The 21,587-nt window shown below is 37.2% G+C and overlaps 1 protein-coding gene across 1 annotated transcript in view; it reads right to left on the bottom strand.

Annotated features, from left to right (window-relative positions):
- Window positions 1-21,587, bottom strand: part of Cftr (CF transmembrane conductance regulator) — a 143,196-nt gene that overhangs the window by 40,928 nt on the left and 80,681 nt on the right. Inside the window, exons 12-18 of the mRNA XM_055612978.1 lie at window positions 19,529-19,623; window positions 16,737-16,823; window positions 10,972-11,674; window positions 9,053-9,181; window positions 5,342-5,379; window positions 4,336-4,586; window positions 1,060-1,139 (exon numbers count right to left, since the gene is read on the bottom strand). Of these exons, the coding sequence (XP_055468953.1) occupies window positions 1,060-1,139; window positions 4,336-4,586; window positions 5,342-5,379; window positions 9,053-9,181; window positions 10,972-11,674; window positions 16,737-16,823; window positions 19,529-19,623 (1,383 nt within the window). The remainder of the gene's footprint in view (window positions 1-1,059; window positions 1,140-4,335; window positions 4,587-5,341; window positions 5,380-9,052; window positions 9,182-10,971; window positions 11,675-16,736; window positions 16,824-19,528; window positions 19,624-21,587) is intronic.

Genomic DNA, 21,587 nt, shown 5'->3' with positions numbered 1-21,587 from the left:
AATATTTTAGCAGGTGCTGCTACTGTGAAGTTATAGCTTTAAACACAGTAATGAAGGAAATCCAAAATACAGTTCACTTAGAACACTAAATGTATTTGATTATATCAATCATTTCCGAGGAGGAACACAACGGCAGCTTTCTCAGCATCTGCTGGTGTTGCTTGTGTATACAATGAGGAGAACAGTCCCTATTTTTTTTTTTTCATGTTCTTTCAGAAATGTGGTATTTTGGAGAGGGGACAAGCGAGAAGAATGTGTTATCCCAATACGGGCAGTGTTGTGATCTAACTACTTCACCAAGTGCATTTCCTCTCTGAAGGTTCAGGAGGCCATCAGCAGCTCAGAAAGCTGTGCGTGGCTCAGCAGGAAAGGGGATCAGCTTACAACTTCCCTGAGATCTGTGACTTTGGAGTCCTGATGTGGCATCTTCAAGGTCACTTCCACCTCCACCCACCATCCTTTTACTAACTGACTGGCAGCCAGCCTTACAGCATGACTATCCTGGCAATCTAGTCACAACTGTCACTCAAGAATAGCCCTCATAGAGGCTGAGTATTTCTTTTCCTTCATGTTTTCAATATCCCATCATTTTTCCCATCCCTCCATTAAGCCCCCTTTTGTGGGGAAACTATTTCCCTAGCTTGAAGTGCTTGAAGTGCTTCCCTAGCTTGAAGTGCTCATGGCTAAGGCTGAGGGAGAGTGTAGCCTGTCCAGGTACTCCATCCGCACCTCAGGGCGGGGCTTAAGAAATGGAGGGTGTTCACCAAACAGCCAGATTTTATGGTCAAGGATTTGGGGGGAAATGGTCTTTTGAACATTTCAAATCAATCTAAGTGGATAGTATCCCATCGTGGGCCTGCCTTCGATAATCAGACCTGACTCCATACTGAATTTACTCTAGTTTGTAACTGTTGAAGATTGTTCTTCCTAAATGTGTTCATTAGCCAGGAATTCAACTAGTATGGAAATTAACCAAACTTCACATGCTTCTTTTTGAAACTAGTGAGAAAACTTTATGGCAAACAGAAAAACTCTTGATAATAGCTATTCTTTACAAACCTGGATGAAGTCGTATATGGTAAGAGGCAGAAAGTCATCCAAAATTGCAATATCTTTGGAGAATCTGTTTAGAATCCCACCTGTGATACAAAAAAAAAAAAGTTCTCAAAAATTAGTCACTTTTAGAAGGACACCAATATATTTCATACTAAATTTGGAGTACAGCAAAAACATTTAGAATAAGAGTTATTATCTAATCAGAAAATCAAGAACTTATATATTAGCTTTGTTCAAATTTCTAACTATGTATTCAAGCTATTGTCTCCTTACTTTTGAACTTCTATTTTAAAAAGAGAGCCCTCTGAGATTCAAGTTCTCATTATAATTAAGGTTAGGAATGTCAGGTCATCCTACCACTCAAACCTCACTCCTGCCGCTTCCCAGAGACACGCTAACGGATGTGTTCTTCTCATTTCTTTATGTTCAACTCCACCACGGAGAACATACACACCCTCCTTCCTGAGTGCTCTGCCCTTTGGATGCACCACTTCAGAACACGCAGCTGTCTCAGTGCATGCCAGTTAGGTCTCCTTTTTCATTTTCTCTACCTTCTTCACCAGCAAGCCAACCTTCAACCTGTGTTCTAAATTCCAGATTCACATGTCTGAGTCCTGATTGTTGCATCAATGAACTAAAAATTCTGTCTACCACATGCCTGGGACAATGATGGGTACAGGACAAGAGTGGTGATTAAGCCACTCTCCCTGTCCTTCAGGGAGTCATTGTCCAAAAACAAACAATTATATAAAGTATAACATAACACTGTAACAACATTGCAGTAGTGAATCTTGTTCATTCATTATTAACTGCAGAATAGGGACCAAATTCTTTGTTTAATATTTAATATTCTCCTATAATTGTCCTTAACTAACTTAGGTTCCTGTAGTCAGGTATATGTGTCTATTCTTTAGAGAGTCTACCCCTTCATACCTCTCTACTTTGCCTATGTGTCATTTCCATCTATCAAAACCCTTCCTCCTCATGTATTCTTGTCAAATGTATACCTTTTTCCTGGCTCAACTCACATACCCTGTCTGCAAGAGAGCAGCGGTATTTACTGCATCCAGAAGCATTCTCTTCCTATCCACATGCCTAAGTTGCAGAACCTGCATGTGTACATGTTGCTTGTGTACATGCACATATGCATGTCTTGCCTCATCTCCCAGATGGTAGACTTTTGAGGTCAATAGATTTACTCCATTTTTATTTTATGACCCATACAACAAAGCAAAGAGGGTTCTATGGATATGTGATACACACATAGATGAACATATACATATATACACATAGTATATATATGTATGTGTACATATATGTATATACATATTAGTTAACATATTCATTAAGGATATTTGTATATCCTTTCAATAATAACCCAGAGAAGGAATGTACATCCCATGATATTTGTAATTACTATTTAGAAACTGAATGTTTGCTTTGGCAAAAAAAAAGTGTCATCATAGTGATATCTATATTTCAAATTTTATTTCAATCAGTAGTGTTCTGTCTAGTGTAATTATACTTTGCTGAGGACCTATATAATTTATTTATATGGCTGCAAAATCATTTGAGTGTGACAAAGTGGGGAAGAGTAACATAGAAAACCAAAGAGTCTGAGAAAAATCACTGTCAAGGAGAGTCAAGGTCAATGAACAATTTTGAAGAGAAATTCCAAGTGGTTGTTGCCAAGTATATCAGAATAACTAGTTAACCAAAGGAGAATCATAAACCATGAATCTAATAGTATTTAAAAAAAATAGAAAGCACAATCCTTATGTATAGCCACAATGAGAGCAGGAGGAAGGGAGCCTTCTAACATGAACTTGCTATTTTAGGTCTCAGGAAGGTGAATAAGGAGGGACACAGACAATGCAAAGGTGCTTAGGAACTACCCTAAGAAACAGATGAAAATTTGGGAAGACAAATGAGAAATGAAGAATGCATGCTGATCACCAATAAGGGAGACAGATACCTAAGAATGCACCGAGTGGATATTAGGAGATGTGGGGAGGGGGTGCTGTGGGGAGAGGGGGAATGAAAAGTGTACTCCTTTTAGAATCAACACCCCAAAGACAGGAATGATAGAGAGAAGCTGATATGTATTGCATGTGGGCTATTAAAAGCCATAATTACCATTCATGTGTGGCCAAACTGAGCCTCAAATGTTTGTGTCCTTTCCACTGTATTTCATGGTCCATGTTTTACTCCCCAGAAGTCTGGGGAAACTCCTATCCTCCTGAGGTCTCAGAATTCTACAACAGAGTCACTGGATCAAGTGAATTGACCATTCCCTTAGTTCCAAAATTCTTAGAACAAAAGAGGATGACCAGGACCACATGCAAATGATGCAAACCTTTGGTGACGCATAAGGGCTCCAGGATAAATAGAATGATCTTTCAAGTCCACCAACACTTAGCTTTTGCCTCCTAGATAAACTGATGTGCAGTCATTTTGAGGTTTGTAGGAACAGATCATGCCAAAAAGTCTCAATTCTGCAACTTTAGTGTAACTTTTATGCCTGGCCTGCCTCCTTTGCTTTTAAGTTTTTCTGGTGCAAGGATGATAGCTTATTCATTTTTATGTGTCAGGCATTTCCTGACTTGGGGCCACACTGCAGGATTCCCAGTGATAGCCATTAGACCACTTATTATACTCACAGGCCTTAAATGAATTAGCCACTGGGAGTTAAACCAACACATTTTCAAAGATCCTTATGACCATAGGTTTTGAAATGTTTGACTCTTTTTTCCAATCTCTTTCTGTGACTTTAATTAAATCGGTGTCACATGCGTGATACCAAGTACCATGTACAATAATTGCCTCAAAATATTTTAAAACTCTCCCCCACCTCCAAAGTCCTCTAATGCATTCATATGAGTACTTTTGAGGGGTCACACAAAACAGTTATATTTTTCCGTGACAACCTCAGTTTTTTTCTTCCTTTAAACAATATTAAAAGACAACAAAAAAACGCCCGGGGAAAAGGTAGAGCAAGTATGTGAAAAGACAAATTCCAAATTATCCAAAAGAAGCTGCTTTTTCTGAGACCATCGCATCAGAATCACATTGTAACATAATGAGTTGTTCTACTAGGCTGACAGAAACCCTGGGAACTACAAGTAACTGCCTGCAGTATCTTAGAAATGTGAAACAAGGTGGGTGAACGAAGGGCAGATGCCTGCGTTCAAGCCCATGAGGCTGCTAGAAAGCCAGGGAGCCCTTGAGCTCCACAGACACCAGTGGGCAGTTCCATTTTCTATACCTAGTCAAAAGTACCTGCTTTCATTGAGTAGAAGGTTGACAGCGGTGCATGAAGAATGGAATGTAACATTTTCTGGTGCAAAAGTTTCGATGCTGTGATTAAGAAGTGCACCAGTGGCAAACCTCTGAAGAAGCCCAGGGCAAGCAAAGTGTCAGCCACGCCCACGTAAATGTAAAAAATATAGTAGAAGCTGGTACCGGTGATGATCACAACATAGGTGTTACTGGAATTATTAGTAGCATTTTTTCCACCGTCAAGAGGTTTGCTGTAAAACAAAACAAAAGTGTTATTTGACAATCAAACATGTCAACTGACTCACTAATAAAACTAAGAATCAAAACCATGAAATATTGGCTTAAAAGTTTTATAAATTTTGTATAGCAAAAATGTTTTATATTTTCTCATAATTAAGAAAGACATAACTGATCCTTATTTAAGCAAAATTCTTAGTATTAAATGTGAAATGTTTCATGTATTTTTTTCTCATTTCATGGAAACTGAACACAATAAATATTTTAGAAATGAGTGAGGAGATGAAGGCACTGAATAGCTCACAACTTCAACATACAGTAAGCCTCATGGAGCTTCTGAGTGTCTAATGGTTCAGTCATCCGTGGACTGAGGAAATGTTCTTAAAACTGTGTCTTTACTGAATATGCACATACTTGTTTTTCTTGACATCATCTCCCTAACTAATTCATTATAACAACTACTTACATGAAAATTACATTAAATTCGGTAGCATATGAAGCTTTAAGTACATGTAGTAATATGTATAGGACATATGCAAAATACTAAACAATTTTACATATGGACTTGATTTCAGAATTTACTATCCTTGTCCTGGAACCCAATCTCCTCGGAAACGGAAGAATGACTGTAACTTGTTTTTCTCCTCTCATAATCTGGAGTAATGTGAAGGGGTACAATGAAACATAGCAGACATTAAAATATTTTATAATCTCCAAATGAAAAAATAAAACACAAAACAAAATCAACACTAATGTGTGCAATACTCACTTTTTAAGCAGCCACAACACAAATAAAGAAGCAGCCACCTGGAATGGAACAATCCACAGTTGGTTCTTTGTGTTTCTAGCATCTTTATCTGTGCTTCCCACACTCATTTTTAGACTGGATATGGCCAACACCAAAGTGCACACACTCTCTCCACGCCATAGCGCTGCACCTCTGGTGTCAGTAGCTTCAGCAATTCTTTTAAATGTAAAGTTTCATGAAAGAGCACATCAAACCTGTGGAGTTCCGCTCTCACTCATTTTGTCCATTCCCTTATCTGTTCCACTATTTATTAAATCCTTCAGGAAAGTAAAGAGCTTGTATGCTTACATAATACATTTTATTTTAGTTTATCTTGTTAATTTTTTATGGCAAAAATCTAATGGCATTATTTTAATTGCCATGTTTTCTCATTGTACACATAGTCTCTATGTACTCTCTCAAGAGAAAAAGAAAACCTCTGCTTTCTTTTTTGTTTTGTTTTGCTTTGGCTTTTCCAGTTTATTTACTTATTTACTTACTACTTACTTATCTATTTAATCACTTTATAGGCTGATCCTAGCCCCTTCCTTTCTCTCCTCCAAATCCCACCCTCAGAAGGCTCAGCTGGTAAGGTAAAGGCTAGGTTCACGCCTGAAAATCTCTGCTTCTTTCTTAAGTCTAAAGTCAATGCAAAACAAGAAACCCAGCAACAATCTAAACTTTTAAATAAGAGTCTTTGTTCTGATACAAATGTCTTCCTCCATCGTTAAACTAATCAAATTACCCCAGACCCTGCTTAGGTACATGTTCTGAGACACTCCTCAGTTCCTGCTCACATCCTTTTTCCAGTTAGAGGAAAGTCAGCAACATTGTCATTGCCAATGCACTGAATAGGAGCAATTCCCAGAAATACATATTTACCAAGGGAATAACCAACAACTTCTCTAAAGTTTTCTATGGAAGGTGCATAGACCCTAATGAAGTTATTTCCTGTCTATAAGGTGGATTCACCAATCCAAACTATATCTACTGACTATAGGAAAAAGCATTTTCAAAGCATTGGTCAGTGGCCTTTAGGAATAATATTTTGGGATTAAAGAAACAATGGAGTCCACACTATCATTTCACTTCCAAATGCTTCAAGACTATATAAAGCTCATTTGATTTTTGAAAGAGGGACACTCCTGAATGATTAGGATGTAACAGCAACAAAATAAATATTCATTTTTATTTATAAGTTGGAGAAATGTCACTGTCCATATGTCACATGGAATTTAGTATACTTTTAATTCACAGGTTTTCAATATTTTGTAGGACAAATAATGCCCTAAAATACACGTCCACAAAAAATAAGATGTGCTAAGAGGACTGCCATCATCAACAGCAGAGGCAGTATGGAAGTGCACTACATTCCATTTTATTACTGACGCAAAGCCACTCAGGGACTCCTTATAAACAAACAGCAACAGCAGCTCTCTGACAGTCTTAAAGACCACAAGACCAGGCAGTGAACAGGACCTTCAGAAGCTGCTCTCCAAACACCACCTGGTTACTGTAGAGGAAACACCCCTTAATCCACTGTTTCTATTTTCCCTTTCTAGTCCATGATATGCTGCCAAGAAGAGCCACTAGAAAGAGTAGCTCGATAGAAATAGTAGTCTGCTCAGTGTTAACAAGAGCTTACAGAAGACATTTTGCTTTTTAAGGAAAATGTACCAAATATATACTTTTTCAAAATGACACAAGACTGTAAAAAGTAAGCAAATTAAATAAGCAGGTGCTCTTGCCCCTTAGTTTAGTGACTCTGAAGGAAAGACAGGGTGGGCCACTAAGTTTATTTGATATTACAAAAGGGAAACACACTTAATGAATGCTAAAACATCATAAAGCTAACTGGAAATACAGCCCTTACTAATGCTGAAAAATAGGTAAAACTGTGACAGAGGAGGATATACATTTTGGTGTTTCTCATCATTAGGTACTTTAACAGTGCTTATAAAACTAAACTACCACTATGGGTTGACACCTGCTCCATAATGGAATGTCCCAGGAAAACATTCTAATGCCAAAAGAAATGTACACATTGATACTAAGAAAAAGCTTAAGTTTAAAGAAATGGAAGAAAGTAACTTAATTGGACATTAGCAAATATGATATTTAGTTCTACTACTATACACATACTTAAAAATGACTGTATTGTTATTATTGCCTTCTTGTAATTCTGCATTTTGAGAGCAACTTAATTGGCTAGTGTCTATAAGATATTGGAAAAACAAACAAAAACAAAACAATAAGCTAAGCAAACAAACAAAAACAAAACCTTCATGCCATTAGACTGTTTTCTGCCTAAAAGACAGCATGACTAAATTTTGTCCCTTCTCTTCTCTGCCCTCTACCCCCTATTCCTGTCCTGCCTTCCCCTCCCTTTTTAAAGTACTTATGTGGCATTTGCATTCTCTTTAATAGTTAATTTCTTGACTGATGACAAGATTTCTTTTTCCTTAGGTGATGGTTTCCTTAGATCGATGGTTTGGATGTAAGATGTCTCCTAGGCTCCTGTGTTTGAATAGTTGGTCTCGAGCTACTGCTCTATCCAGGAATGCTGTGGAATCTAGGCTCTTGCGGCTTGATGGAGTGGTGGGGAGGGGAAACAGGACTTCATGTTTCACAGTCTGGCTTCACTTCCTGCTCACTATTTGCTTCTAGTATGACCAGCCGACCCCGGCTGCCATGCCTTCCCAGTCACCATGGATACAGCCCCTCAAACACTAAGCCAAAAGCAATCCTTCTTTCCTTAACTTAATGGGTGCTTTATCATAGCAACAGGAAAAGTATCGTGCATACTTGTGTAGCAGGTCAACACACAATGGGATAATTATGTCATTGTGAGCTCCCCCAAGCCTCCCTCGGTGGACACTGCCCAAGACAAAGGGACTGTAGGCAAACAAGAATCACCACCACATGAGTCACTGCCTGCACAGTCAATTACCAGACCAAGATCTAGAATTGCTCAGTGCATAATTTCAATTCATATGCACTCCTTACAGCCTGAGCTTTTGAATCTATCAAAAACTAAATATGAGGAGATATAATAAACAATGTGAACAGTGTAAGTAATAAAAGTGTATTGTGCTTGCTAGATGCATGGATTTGAGTCACTCTTGTCACAAAAACAAAGAAAATGTTGAGATGATAGTTATGTTATTGGCTTTGTTATAGTAACCTTTTACAATATGTATGAATCTTAAAATATGTTGAATACATTAAATATGCCCAACAACAATGTTCTATGCAATTCTTCATAACAGTATATTAAAGCATATTTTATGTTCTGTCTGAAGGGCTGAACTATTAATAGTAATTCCAATCGTGGATTTAAAATTTTTTAACTTACTTTTAAGTGTATGGGTACTTTATCTACATTTATGTCTGTGAATCACACACATGCAGTGCCCACAAAGGCCAGAAAAAAGCACCAGATTCCCTGGGACTTGAGTTTCAGATAACTGTGAGCCATCCTGTCCCTGCTAATAATTCAGCTCGGTTCCCTGGAAAAACAGCCAGTGCCCTTAACCACTGAGCCGGCTCTCCAGCTCCTGTCCGTGCTCAGAATCCACAGACTGCACAGGAAACTACCACTGCACAGACACACGTTTATGCCCATACAAATGCATACAGCTTTCTTAATGATGGTTAAAGTCACAGTCACAGTTTACAGCCAAACATTCTTACCTCAATCAGAAAAACAACCAAGCACCAAATCAGTATGATGAGCAAGCTTTTATGGAGAGTAAAATACCGGAGGTATGTGTTCCATGTAGTTACCGGAGGTATCTTCACAATGTCATCAAAAAAACACTCCTGAGAAGAGAGGTGTGATTCTGAGAAAGTACTATTCCATGCCACCACTCAGGCTGCATTTTGAAACTCAGGAAAATGAAGAAACAGTACAGTTTATAGCTAAGTAGTTCTTAAAAATATAAATCAATAAAAATGTCATGTGTGAAGGCCACAGCAAGTAGGATGTCTGCTGGAGCAACGTAGTTTTGAAGAGTGAGAAGCACAGTGACTCTTTTGAACACTGGTATTTCGGGATTTTATAGCCCCACACCTGTTGCTAACTGAGCGAAGTTCCAAAACTTTTGAGATTTAACTTTTTTCAATGAGCCATGGACAAGTGCAGTTTGGAACTTGCTAGCTATTGAGTCTTTCTTTTTAAAAAGCTGGCTTATGTTTGTATATTCCATAGGCATTACAGTGTTGTCTTCCTAGCTATGACTTAAATTACAAAATTCTAATCCAAAATATATTCCTCTAGAAGCCTTTGTCTCTTGAAAGAAACACTGTAAAAATGTAAAACAAAACAGAGATTCCATATATTCTAAAAGGAAAAGATGGGGTTGCTCCTCATACAATCCATGAGGTTCATTAAGTGGCATTTCCCATGAAGAAGGAGTCCTGTTAAACTGGAGTAAGTTTCACCAATTAAAGTTTAGCTTGTGTAATTAAAATTGGCCGTTATTTAAATTTAAGACCTACAAAGAACATCTTAGGACATTTGAATGTGCATCAGCTGTTGGATTTTTCAGAATTCTGTCTCCTTTCTCTGTAGATAGAGGCAATGATATAACCTTCTGTCTCAGCACAGGGGAAGTGCATTGCCTAGAAGGGAAGTGGCTGGTGACCTAGTAACATAATTAGTCAAAAAATCATTCTCTAAAATGTACACTAACTAAAATTTATAGACTTCACCTTGGAAATTTCACTTAGATGGACATTAAATCATTCAGATAAATTACCTTTTATCAAATTATTTTAAAATTATAGAAATACTTAATGTTTATTTGGGGGAATTACTTATACCTTTATTTCACAACAGAGTGAACTTTAGCCCAAAGATACAAAATGACTTGTAAATGCCCCAAAGGTGACTTTGTATTAAAGACTGGCACCCTTAAAGGTGTTCATCTACTAAAACTCTGTTTTTAACTTCCTCTAAGGCAAATGCATTGTTTAGTCAACAATAGTCCTCCAGTTTTTCATAGCTTTCTATTTTAAGGAAAGTCGTTTTGCTCCTTAACACACTGTTAAGACCTTCTATCTGAATATTGACACTAATAAATGGTGAGCTTCACATATCTTCTTTAAAAGAAATCCTTTCAAAAACACAACACATAGAACAAATCTGAAAGATTAGAAAGGGTACACTAAATTCAGGCCAGAATGTGAATTTGTCCTGTCAAGAAGCCAGGTTCTTGTAATCCTTATCGAGGCCACATTTTACAAACTCTTTTTGGTGTCTGCATAAGTGCAACTATTTGTTTATATAATACTTTACTTCGCATTGTCCTAGAAAACCACTAAAGCAGATAATTATTAAATTATAAAAATTAATATCATATCATGAGCCTTCTAAAGGGACTCAGTACTAAGACCTTGTTTTGGGTTAGAACATTTTGTGGGGAGATGATATTTCAATTACAGCCAGAAATAGTTGTTTTATATTTTGAAGTTGTTTATGTAAGTAATGGACTTTGTACCCTTAACCCAGAGACCAAAATGGAATGCCATGAAACATGTAATATGTAACACAATTTACCAAAATTATGGGGTTAGGATAAGGTGTGTCTTAAGACTAGGAGAGTACATACCTTTAAATCATCTTCATTAATTTCTTCAGTGATGTTCAATGAACCCTGTTCAGATAATCGTCTTGAATATATATCCACTTCATTTAAGCTTATCTGAGGGGTTAAGGAAAATTTCCGAATGGTTTTGGTCCTCTGGAGACTGCTAAAGCCCTGGCTGGGTGTACATGTCATAAGATCCAAAACAGACTGTCTTCTTCTGCCTGGAAATGCGAGGCCAGTGGTGATCACGTTGCTGCGAGGCAGAACAGTCTCTCCCTGTTCAGAGTCCGGAACAAGGGACAGTCTCCTTTCTTGGACCTCATCAGATTCTTCCATAGCTAATGGAGTCTTTTGCATAATGGAAAATTTCCTTATAGAGCTGATTGAATTTAGAATGGAGTTCTTCCTTTTTTCTCCAAACTCTCCAGTCTGTTTAAATGACTGTCTGGTTTTGTTCCAGGTGACAGAGGAATCATCGACTGAGAACCTGCGTAAGGTCTCAGTTAGAATTGAACTTCTTCTATCCTCAGTAAACTGGTCAAAAGTATCATACCCCATGAGTCTTGAACTGAAGTCTGGACGTAGACTCTGTAGTTCAGAAAATGTCCCATAGAAATAGCAGCTACCCTCATGCAGAATCAGTATTTTGTCAGCTTTCTTTAAATGTTCCATTTTAGAAGTGACCAAAATCCTAGTTTTGTTGGCCATCAATTTACAGACACAGCTTTGGGAATATAAAAGATATAAATGTTACTTCATGAATAGTGTTGTATATTTAATTTTAGCAGCTTAATGTTTCACTGTATAAAATCTCTATCAGAGTATTTATTATTTACTTAATATGGTTATACATATAAACACCCCATAATAACTATTAGATGCCTCTCATACTGTAGCATGAAGTAGCATATCTTGTTGTAAAGGTGAATTCTAGTAGAATTAGAATGAAATTCAATTTTTAATAATCAATAAGGATCTTATTTTAACCAAATTATTTTCTGTTTGGTATTGGTCTTCTTTCCTAGAAAACAAAAGAATTGTTAGTGTTCCTGAAAATTTATATTTCCATATAACTTCTAAAATGACAGAGATTTTTCTGTTTTTAATTTTTAATTAATTTTCCGTTGTATTTTATGTTGACTAACCTGTTTTTTTAAACAGAAGCATTACAACTGAAAAATACATAATCAATTAAACTTTCTTCCAGTAAAATTTTCATATAGTTTACAAGTAAATCCTGAAGTGAAGCCCTAAAGAGAAATCAGGTTCTTTTATCCTTTAAAATATCAAAAATAAGAGCCATAACTATATCATTAAGTATAAACAATGACATAATTTTAATTAAGTTCATGAGAGTAAGACACTGGCTATAATAGTCATGACATCAAAACCATAGTATTGGGGTATCACATTTAATGGAATTTTCTCTGTCTTAAACTGGAGAGGCCTGCGGGGAACAGACTTCTAAAAGGCAAGTATGTCTGGAAGGCTGTGATGCAAGCTCATATTTCTGTCATTAAGCAGCATCCCCAGAGCCAAGGGAACATTCGGCCCTTAAAATCAAAGGTACTTTTCTCCCCACAAATAAAGCTAAATTATATGTAAAGCGAAACAAGCATCAACTTAACAAACACAAACAGCACAACTCTTCAAAGGAAAATTGTGCCCTGGGCCTGAGTGAATGGTTCATGTGAGATTCTAGGGCAACCTTCCCGCTAAGGCAGGATCCTGTACCACTTAGGAGCTAGTGCTCTTGTATGTTTACTACTGGCTTAGAAAATGTTTTTCTTACACTGAGTCACATGCTTAGAGCAGCCATAGTTACTCAGCATTCTGACCATTAGTAATTCAGAGAACTTGATGGACTGCCCATTACAGAGCACCTTTAGATCCTCAGAGATGATAGCTATGTAAATGCAAGGCTGTACTGAAGGAGGCAAAATAATCTTCAAGGTAAGTAGAAGCACGGTTAGAGCCTTCTACAGCCTTTTTCATGAAAATAAACAAGGGAAGATTGAAGAGATCTATAAATACCTTGTCATGTATGTGCTTCTTCACTAGAGATTAGCTCAGAAGCTTATGAGCAAAAGTAGGGGTTGGGCTGTGTGGGGTGGAAATGATATTGATGGTAGTTGGTACTTCATTCTGAGATCAGTTTGACATATTCTTGGGATTGTGACTAGACACACCCTGCTAATGTATACCTTCAACTGAAATAAGTGAAAATATCAAACAAAATAATGTGACATTATTTAACTTCCAAAAAAAAAAAAAAATTGCTTTAGGACAAGGGCCTTCTGTTGGCTTCGTGTGTTAAATGTAGTGAAGTCAAGAATTAAAATATTATTTAACATAGCATAAACCAAGATAAGCAGGGCTCTAGAATATTTCAACCATTGAAAATGCCCTAAAGTAAACTTTGAGATAAACCAATAAATAATTAAATTATTTTAATACACACAATATCCTACCACTTAAAACAAAGCAAAAACACTTTGTAGCTAGAATCTATTCTAATGAACTACTTTGTTGTTCATGAAATTATTTTTAAATTTGAAATCAAATCATATGACTAACTGTAGCTTGTAAGAGGCTTTATACCCATTAGGCTGTAATGAGAGCTTTCAGGAGGTAAATGTGCAAGTTCCCTGTGACCTGGAACGGGCATCCAGGACAGGACTAAGGCAGCCATACAGTATAGGCATTCACCATTAAACAAGTCATTATTTTATATTTACAACAACATAAAGTAAAATATCAGTTAAGAAAAGTAAGTAGAATATACAATATACATAATGTAGGATAAACATAATAAAATCTATACTCCTTTTTAAATTTATTTTTATTAATTACAGTTTATTCACTCTGTATCTCCTCTGTACCTCCCTCCCTCCTCCCCTCCCAATTCCACCCTTTCTCCCTCTTTTCCTTCCCTCTGATCCTAGTCTAGTCAGGACTCATCAGGAATGGCTGCATTGTCTTCCTCTGTGGCCTGGTAAGGCTGCTCCCACCTCAGGGGGGAGGTGATCAAAGAGCAGGCCAATCATTTCCTGTCAAAGACATTACCTGTCCCCATTACTATGTAACCCACTTGGACACTGAAATGCCATGGGCTACTTCTGTGCAGGGGTTCCAGGCCATCTCCATGAGTGGTCCTTAGCTGGAATATCAGTCTCAGAAAACACCCCTGTGCCCAAACTTTTTGGATCTGTTGCTTTCCTTGTGGAGCTCCTGTCCTCTCCAGGTCTTACTATCTCCCACTTATTTTATAAGATTCCCTGCACTCTGCCCAAAGTTTGGCTATGAGTTTCATCATCTGCCTCAATACCCTGCAGGGCAGAACCTTTCAGAGGCCCTCTGTGGTAAGCTCCTGTCCTGTTCCCTATTTTCTCCCTCCTCCGATGCCCATTCTCTTTGCCTTTCTGAATGGGGATTGAGCATCTTACATAGGGTCCTCTTCTTGATTAGCTTTCTTAGGTGTACAGATCTTCATATGTTCACTCTATATTATATGTCTAATATACAAGAAATCTAGAATGGCTAAAACAATCCTCTACAACAAAAGATCTTCTGGAGGTAGTTCCATCCCTGATCTCAAGCTGTACTAAAGAGCAACAGTAATAAAAACTCCATGGTACTGGCACAGAAACAGAATGGTGAATCAATGAAATTGTATAGAATACCCAGAAATAAACCCACAAACTTATGGAGACCTGATTTTTGACAAAGATGCCAAAACCATACAGTGGAAAAAAGATAGCATCTTTAACAAATGGTGCTTATCTAACTGGATGTCTAAATGTAGAAAATGTAAACAGATCCATACTTATCACTCTGCATAAAACTAAAGTCTAGGTGGATCAAAGACCTCAACATAAAACTGTACACACTAAATCGGTTAGAAGAAAAAGTGGGGAAGAGTCTAGAACTCATTTGCACAGGAGACAACTTCCTGACCAGAACACTAACAGCACAGGCTCTAAGAGTAACAATCAATAAATGGGACCTCATGAAAGTGAAAAGCTTCTGAAAAGCAAAGGACACTGTCGTCAGAACAAAACGACTGCCTACAGATTGGAAAAGGATCTTCACCAACCCTATATCTGACAGAGGGCTAATATCCAGCATATATAAAGAACTCAAGAAGTTGAAATGCAACGAATCAAGTAATCCAATTAAAAAATGGGGTACAGCGCTAAACAGAGAATTCTCTGCAGAGGAATATCGAATGGCAGAGAAACACTTGAAGAAATGTTCAACATTCTTAGTCATCAGGGAAATGCAAATCAAAACGACCCTGAGATTTCACCTTACATCCATCAGAATGGCTAAGATCAAAAACTCAAGTGACAACACATGCTGGAGAGGATGTGGAGAAAGGGGAACCCTCCTTCACTGCTGGTGGGAATGCAAATTTGTACAACCACTCTGGAAATCAATCTGGTACTTTCTCAGACAATTACGAATAGCACTTCCTCAAGATCCAGCTATACCACTCCTAGGCATATATCCAAAAGATGCTCAAGTATACAACAAGGACATTTGCTCAACCATGTTTTTAGCAGCTTTATTTGTAATAGCCAGAACCTGGAAACAACCCAGATGTCCATCAACGGAGGAATGGATACAGAAATTGTGGCACATCTACACAATGGAATATTACTCAGCAATAAAAAACAAGGAAATTATGAAATTTGCAGGTAAATGGTAGGAACTGGAAAAGATCATCCTGAGTGAGGAATCCCAGAAGCAGAAAGATACACAGGGTATATAGTCACTCATAAATGGAAATCTATACTCCTAATGAAGCTAAACAACAAGGAAGAGCCTAGGGAAGTTGCTTAATCCTCATTCAGAAGGACAAATGGGAGAGACATCAGAAACAGAAGACAGGGAACAGGACAGCAACTTACCACAGACAGCCTCTGAAAGACTCTACTGATCAAGGTTTTGAAGCAGAGGCTGAGACTTACAGCCAAACTTAGGGCAGAGTGCAGGGAATCTTATGACAGAAGGGGTATATAGAAAGACCTGGAGGGGTCAGGAGCTCCAAAAGGCGACCAATAGAGCCATAAAAACTGGGGAGTCCTGGGGACTGAGCCTTGAAAAGACTGATATCCCAACCAAGGACAATGCATGGAGAGGACCTAAAACCCCAGCTCAGATGCAGCCCATAGACTCAGTAGTATCCAAGTGAGGTTCCCTAGTAAGGGGAACAGTGACTATCTCTGGCATGAACTCAGTGGCATACTCTCTGATCATCTCTCCCTGGTGGGTGCAGCCTTGACAGGCCACAGAGAAAGATAATGCAACCAGTATGGATGACACCTGATAGGCTAGGGTCAGATGGAAGTGAAGGAGGACCTCCCTTTTCAGTGGATTTGGAGAGGGCATTGGGGAAGAAGAAGGGGGAAGGGAGGGATTGGAAGGAGATGAGGGCGGGGGCCACAGCCAGGATACAAATTAAATAAATTGTAATAAATGATAATAAAAGGGGGGAAATACTGAAAGACATGTCTCAATGTAACAAAATGTAAAAATACTTAAATATCAATTGTTATAACAGGATATCAATAAAAGGAATTGGCTCTATATGTAATCATTAGAAACAGTTTTGACAAAAGCAGTCTTCAACCTTGTCCATGAAGGGCTGTGTTATATTCTACTGTCCTGAGTCATAGAAATGGTGGATATATTGCTTCAGAGCTGATTTGAAGGCTGTGGGGATAGAGACATTTGTTATCTTTTAGCATGAGCATTATAAGTAATTCAGTCAAGGAACATACCTTTCAAATATTTGTTCTTCAGTTAACACATCTAGACATCCAAAAGGAGAATCTAACAGGTACAAATCAGCATCTTTATATACTGCTCTATAAAGAAAATGGAAATAATTTTAAGGTCCCTCCATTTTTTTTGAATTTCATTTAAAACATACTTTAAACGCTGTACTTGTGTTATAGAACGGCCATGAGTCCCCTGCACTGAAAGCATACGATCTACAGCACAGGGCAGAGGTAGCACTGTTAGGAACTTCTATTCATAAGCTTTCAATAGTGCACGTTGTATTAACTGAGTAATAGTGCAATAATCTATTTTGCATTTGATTCTTATCATCAGTCCCTGAACCTCTTTCGTGTTACACATAAGGAAAGGGTTAATGATTCACAACAAGTAATACATATGTTCTTTAACCTTTTTTTTTAAGGTTTATATGCCTTTGAGTGTTTTGCCTGCATGTCTGTGCACCGTGTGTGTGTGTGTGTGTGTGCAGTGCCTGTGAAGGCCAGGAGAAGGTGCCAGAACCCCTAGATGGAATTACAGATGATTGTACAGCAACAATGCCAATGCTGTGAATTCAACTTGAATTCTTAGGAAGAAAAGCCAGTGCTGCTCATCACTGAGCTATCTTTAACCAGATCTTATTTCAAGAAGAGTTGATTTATAACACTAAAGATATAAAGGCACATTTTCCAAACTAACAAAAAGGAAATGATTTCTTTATAACTGTTAAACTTTTTCAGTTATGATTACTCATAATGTACCTCTATCCCAACTATATAGGATATCCTTTAAGAAAGTAATTATTGATACTTCTGTTTTAAAAGTGTACTTATCATCACATAATTAAGAAAAAAAATGAAGCAAAATAGAAATAGGAAAAATTCTAAGTAAAACCATAAAGGCCCTTTATGCTGTAAATTGTCTTGTAGGAAATGCGGAAGATCTAATGGACTCCATGAAAATTGTGCTCTCAAGTCTTTACCCACATTGGCTTTTACTTGTTTCTCTGCAATATAATTTAAATATACAAGCTGAAACTAATACAAGCTCTTTATCCACTGTGGGGCAGTGAGAAGACAAACAATCCAATGGTGATGCTCAGAAATAGGGCTTTTTGAAAATGACCAGGATAAAGAAAGATAGTCACAGTGGCATTATGAGAAAGGAGATACCAGAGGTGTCTCTCTCTCTCTCTCTCTCTCTCACACACACACACACACACACACACACACACTTTTTTTTTCTTGACATATGATTTTTCTGTGCTATCTCAAAAACCTGCCAAAAAGCTACCACCACTGGATATGACTTCTTGACCTTAAACAATAAGTGGGAGCAATAGTAAAGTGGTTTTCTCTAAAATTTACTCTGAATGTATTGGTGGCTTATTAGCACTACAAACAGATTAAAGACTCTCCTTCACATGTATGAGCAGTTTCTTGAGATTTTAATCTTGTGTTCTTCCTACAAAAGTAGATGACACAGTGCACATTTGGATGAGAGCGACAGTGGCAACTAGTCTCAGCAGTACAGAACACTGTACAGAGCAAAAGTGACTATACTTCAAGTAGGAAATATAAATACCATGTTCAAGTCACACACCATGCTTTTCTTAAACCTCAAATGTGATGCTGAAGACATGGTCTTTGTCTCACAGATGAGGGAACTAACTCTCATGATTAAGAAGTCATCATCTCATCTACGAATGCTCTGTGGCTATCGAGCTGATCTCCCAGCACATTCTCAAGACCATGTCGAAGTTTAACGAGTCAAGATGACCTGGATTAAATAGTGAGCATACCATTTCCTTGTGGCTTTTGGCAAGTTAATGTCTGACTACCTCAATTATCTCGTGATTTCTTCCATAAAATAAAGAGAACAATTTCTGCTTGTAGGCTTAGGAGGCTTGAGATCACACACACACACACACACACACACACACACACACAGGATCACAGGATGGAAGGGTGGTATCAAGACATCCATCGTAGGAACTCAGTGTTTACTTTTTCAGGTTTGGAAAGTAAGAGAATGGACCAAGATGCTAAGACACCACTGAACCGATGTAATTTCTCATGAACAACTTTGGTAACATAATAAAATAATTTTGTTTGAATAACGTTAGAGAACACAGTAAATCCCGTGCCATCAATTGTCTTTAAACAGGAGTGACAATTTAAATAAGATGCTTTAGACATGACCCTGAGGACGGTCAGCATCACACATGAAGGCATGTGCTCAGTGGCTCAGTGTGAATATTAGCTACGTGTGGCGGCACACACAGCTTGCACAGGAAGCTCATGATTCCTACATGGCAGACCTTGTCCTTTGTCTCAAATGAATGAGAAGTCAATCCTAGTGACATTATTTGCCTTAATATCTTTGTTATTATAAATTATGCTCTAAAAATGAAAATGTATATTGTTTAAACTTAGAAGCATAAACAGAAACCTAAAGCAGAGGTATCTGGTGACAGGGAGAAGAAAGGAATGTATGACGGGATTAACAGAAACTTGTCATTTCACCTTCATGTTCTCTTCAGAATTCCACAGTTTTCTGTTCACAACAATCCATGCAACATAATCAACAAGTATGGACCAATAAAAATAAGAGAATGCATTTTGAGAAAGCCACTATCTTTGGCATATCTGAATACTGCATTGATTATAGTTCCTAAAAGAAAATATCAATTCCAAGGACAGAATACGAAGCAGTAGGAAAATGTATATATATATCATTGAACATGCACGGTATCCACAGCAAACGCTCACTGGACCAACAATTCAACGTTCACCTTGCTAAAGAAATCCTTGCACGTTGACCTCCACTCAGTGTTACTCCACCTTCTCCAATAACTGTGTTGTCTTTTTCTGCAAACTTGGAAATGTCCTGTTATGAAAAGCAGAACACCGGAAAGAAAATTTAGTATATTCAATCTAAAGCTGAAAAGCACATTTTCCTTCAGATGCAACTTTATTTCAGACTCTCCTGCATCAACCATTCAAATGTTTGAACGCTGCATGTTGATTATTTCAAACGCAATTCACTTAGCTGGTTAAAATAACATGGCCAAAATTTAAGATGTAAAACTTTTTCATTTTAAAAATGCTTTTCATGGTCATTAAATAAGATTTGAAAACATTTAAGCTAGTATATATGTGCATTTGTGGAATGCTTATATATGGAGACCACCCATAAGTCCATCATATAAACTCAAAGGCTATTGAAATGTTAAAATGTACTTTCAATTTAAAATTACTCTTTAAAAACACATCAAAGCACTGAGTGAGACTAATGTTAAAAAGATAAGCTAAAGCAAAGCTGTTCACAGCCCAGGAACAGGTAGGTATCTCCAGGGCTGACAGCAGGACAAGTCAATTTATTTCCACATTCCTTTCATTCACCTTCCTAAACAACAGCACAAACATCCTCATCCCTGTCCATTATTTTTGCGTCCTTGCCCACTAATGCTACCTCTCCTGTCACTGTCCTCTCACATTTGTCATTCCTTCCCTAGTAATGAGGTTCTCTGTGGTAACAATAGTGAAGGCAGAGTAAAAGAAGATCTGTGTTTCTAAGAAATAGTCCAGGACTGCAGACAGTGTAAACCTAATTTAGAAGGCAAGCTATAATCCTGGAGGGAGAATTAAGTAACAACCTAAATATTTAATAAGCCATTTACAACAGATTACAAAACAGTGTCCATTTAATTGGCAAGTTAATTGTTTAGATAATTGAAGTAAGCCACACAGCAGACAGAAAAGAGTCCTTCCTGTGATGTGAGGAACGATACAGTCAAGTACCCATCTACTTTAATCTCCTTTCTCTCCTCCCAGCCCTGTCTATTATTTCCTACCATCTCCTTACCTTCTCCCCGTACTTAAAAGTTTCTTATGTACTTTTCTTCCTTTGCTTTTGCAAGTCAAAAATAGTTCATCACCATTTTATTTAATAAAATACAATTATTACTTTTTATTTATTTTTGTCTAATACATGGAAAACAAGGCATAGTCCTTCCTCATAAAAGTTGGCTTTCATTGCTCACTTGGTCTTTGACATAGTAACCATGTCAACTATTAAAATAATATATGCAATTAGAAGAGGAGCTTACACAGCCTCGGGTGTTGACTTGAGCTCACTGAACGCAGAAGTTCTTCCTCAGTAGCATTTCAAATAAAAGAACTATTAATACCACGATATCAAGGGCATAGGATGATGAAGCCATAATTCCAACCAAAACAATTTTCCCATAAATTAAATACTTCAAAGATTTTAGCTTAAGATAACCACATCAGAATTTATTTGCAAATTTTAAATACCATGTATTTACATAGAATCCTAGCTTGCAACATCAAATTTAAAAATGCCTTTCTCTTGATTCAAATATTGTATTAAATATAATAAGATTTGTAATTTTCTTCATTTAATTAGAGCTATTACTATCACTAAATATTTTAAGGTTTTCCATATTGTTAACTAAATAGTTTCCCACTTATATTTTTAGATGGTTTTATTTCTATAAGGAAGAACTAGCTATCTTACATGTTTTTCCATAATTCACTCATTTGATCATGCTATGTCAATTCTTTTCAATAGAAACAGCAGTGAATTAATATTTCTTTAAAAAAAGCTACAAATCTGCAAAACTGCTTTGATCAGGATGAAGAGTGATATTAAAAGAGTTAATACAATTATTTAGCCAAACTTTAGATTTCATTATTAGTAAAACCTAAAAATATTTGGTTACTTTGTTGTGATAGATTTAGAGCTAGAGGTATTTTAGGATCATGTCTAAAAGATCTATTTTAATTAAAAACTAAAAGTGTAAAAATGAAAACTGTACACCATATATT

Source organism: Psammomys obesus, unplaced genomic scaffold, assembly GCF_907164565.1.
Source record: "Psammomys obesus unplaced genomic scaffold, mPsaObe1.curated_primary_1811, whole genome shotgun sequence".
Taxonomy (NCBI): Eukaryota; Metazoa; Chordata; class Mammalia; order Rodentia; family Muridae; genus Psammomys; species Psammomys obesus.
The sequence above is the reverse complement of the archived record's forward strand: the minus strand, read 5'-3'. Positions and strand labels throughout refer to the sequence as shown.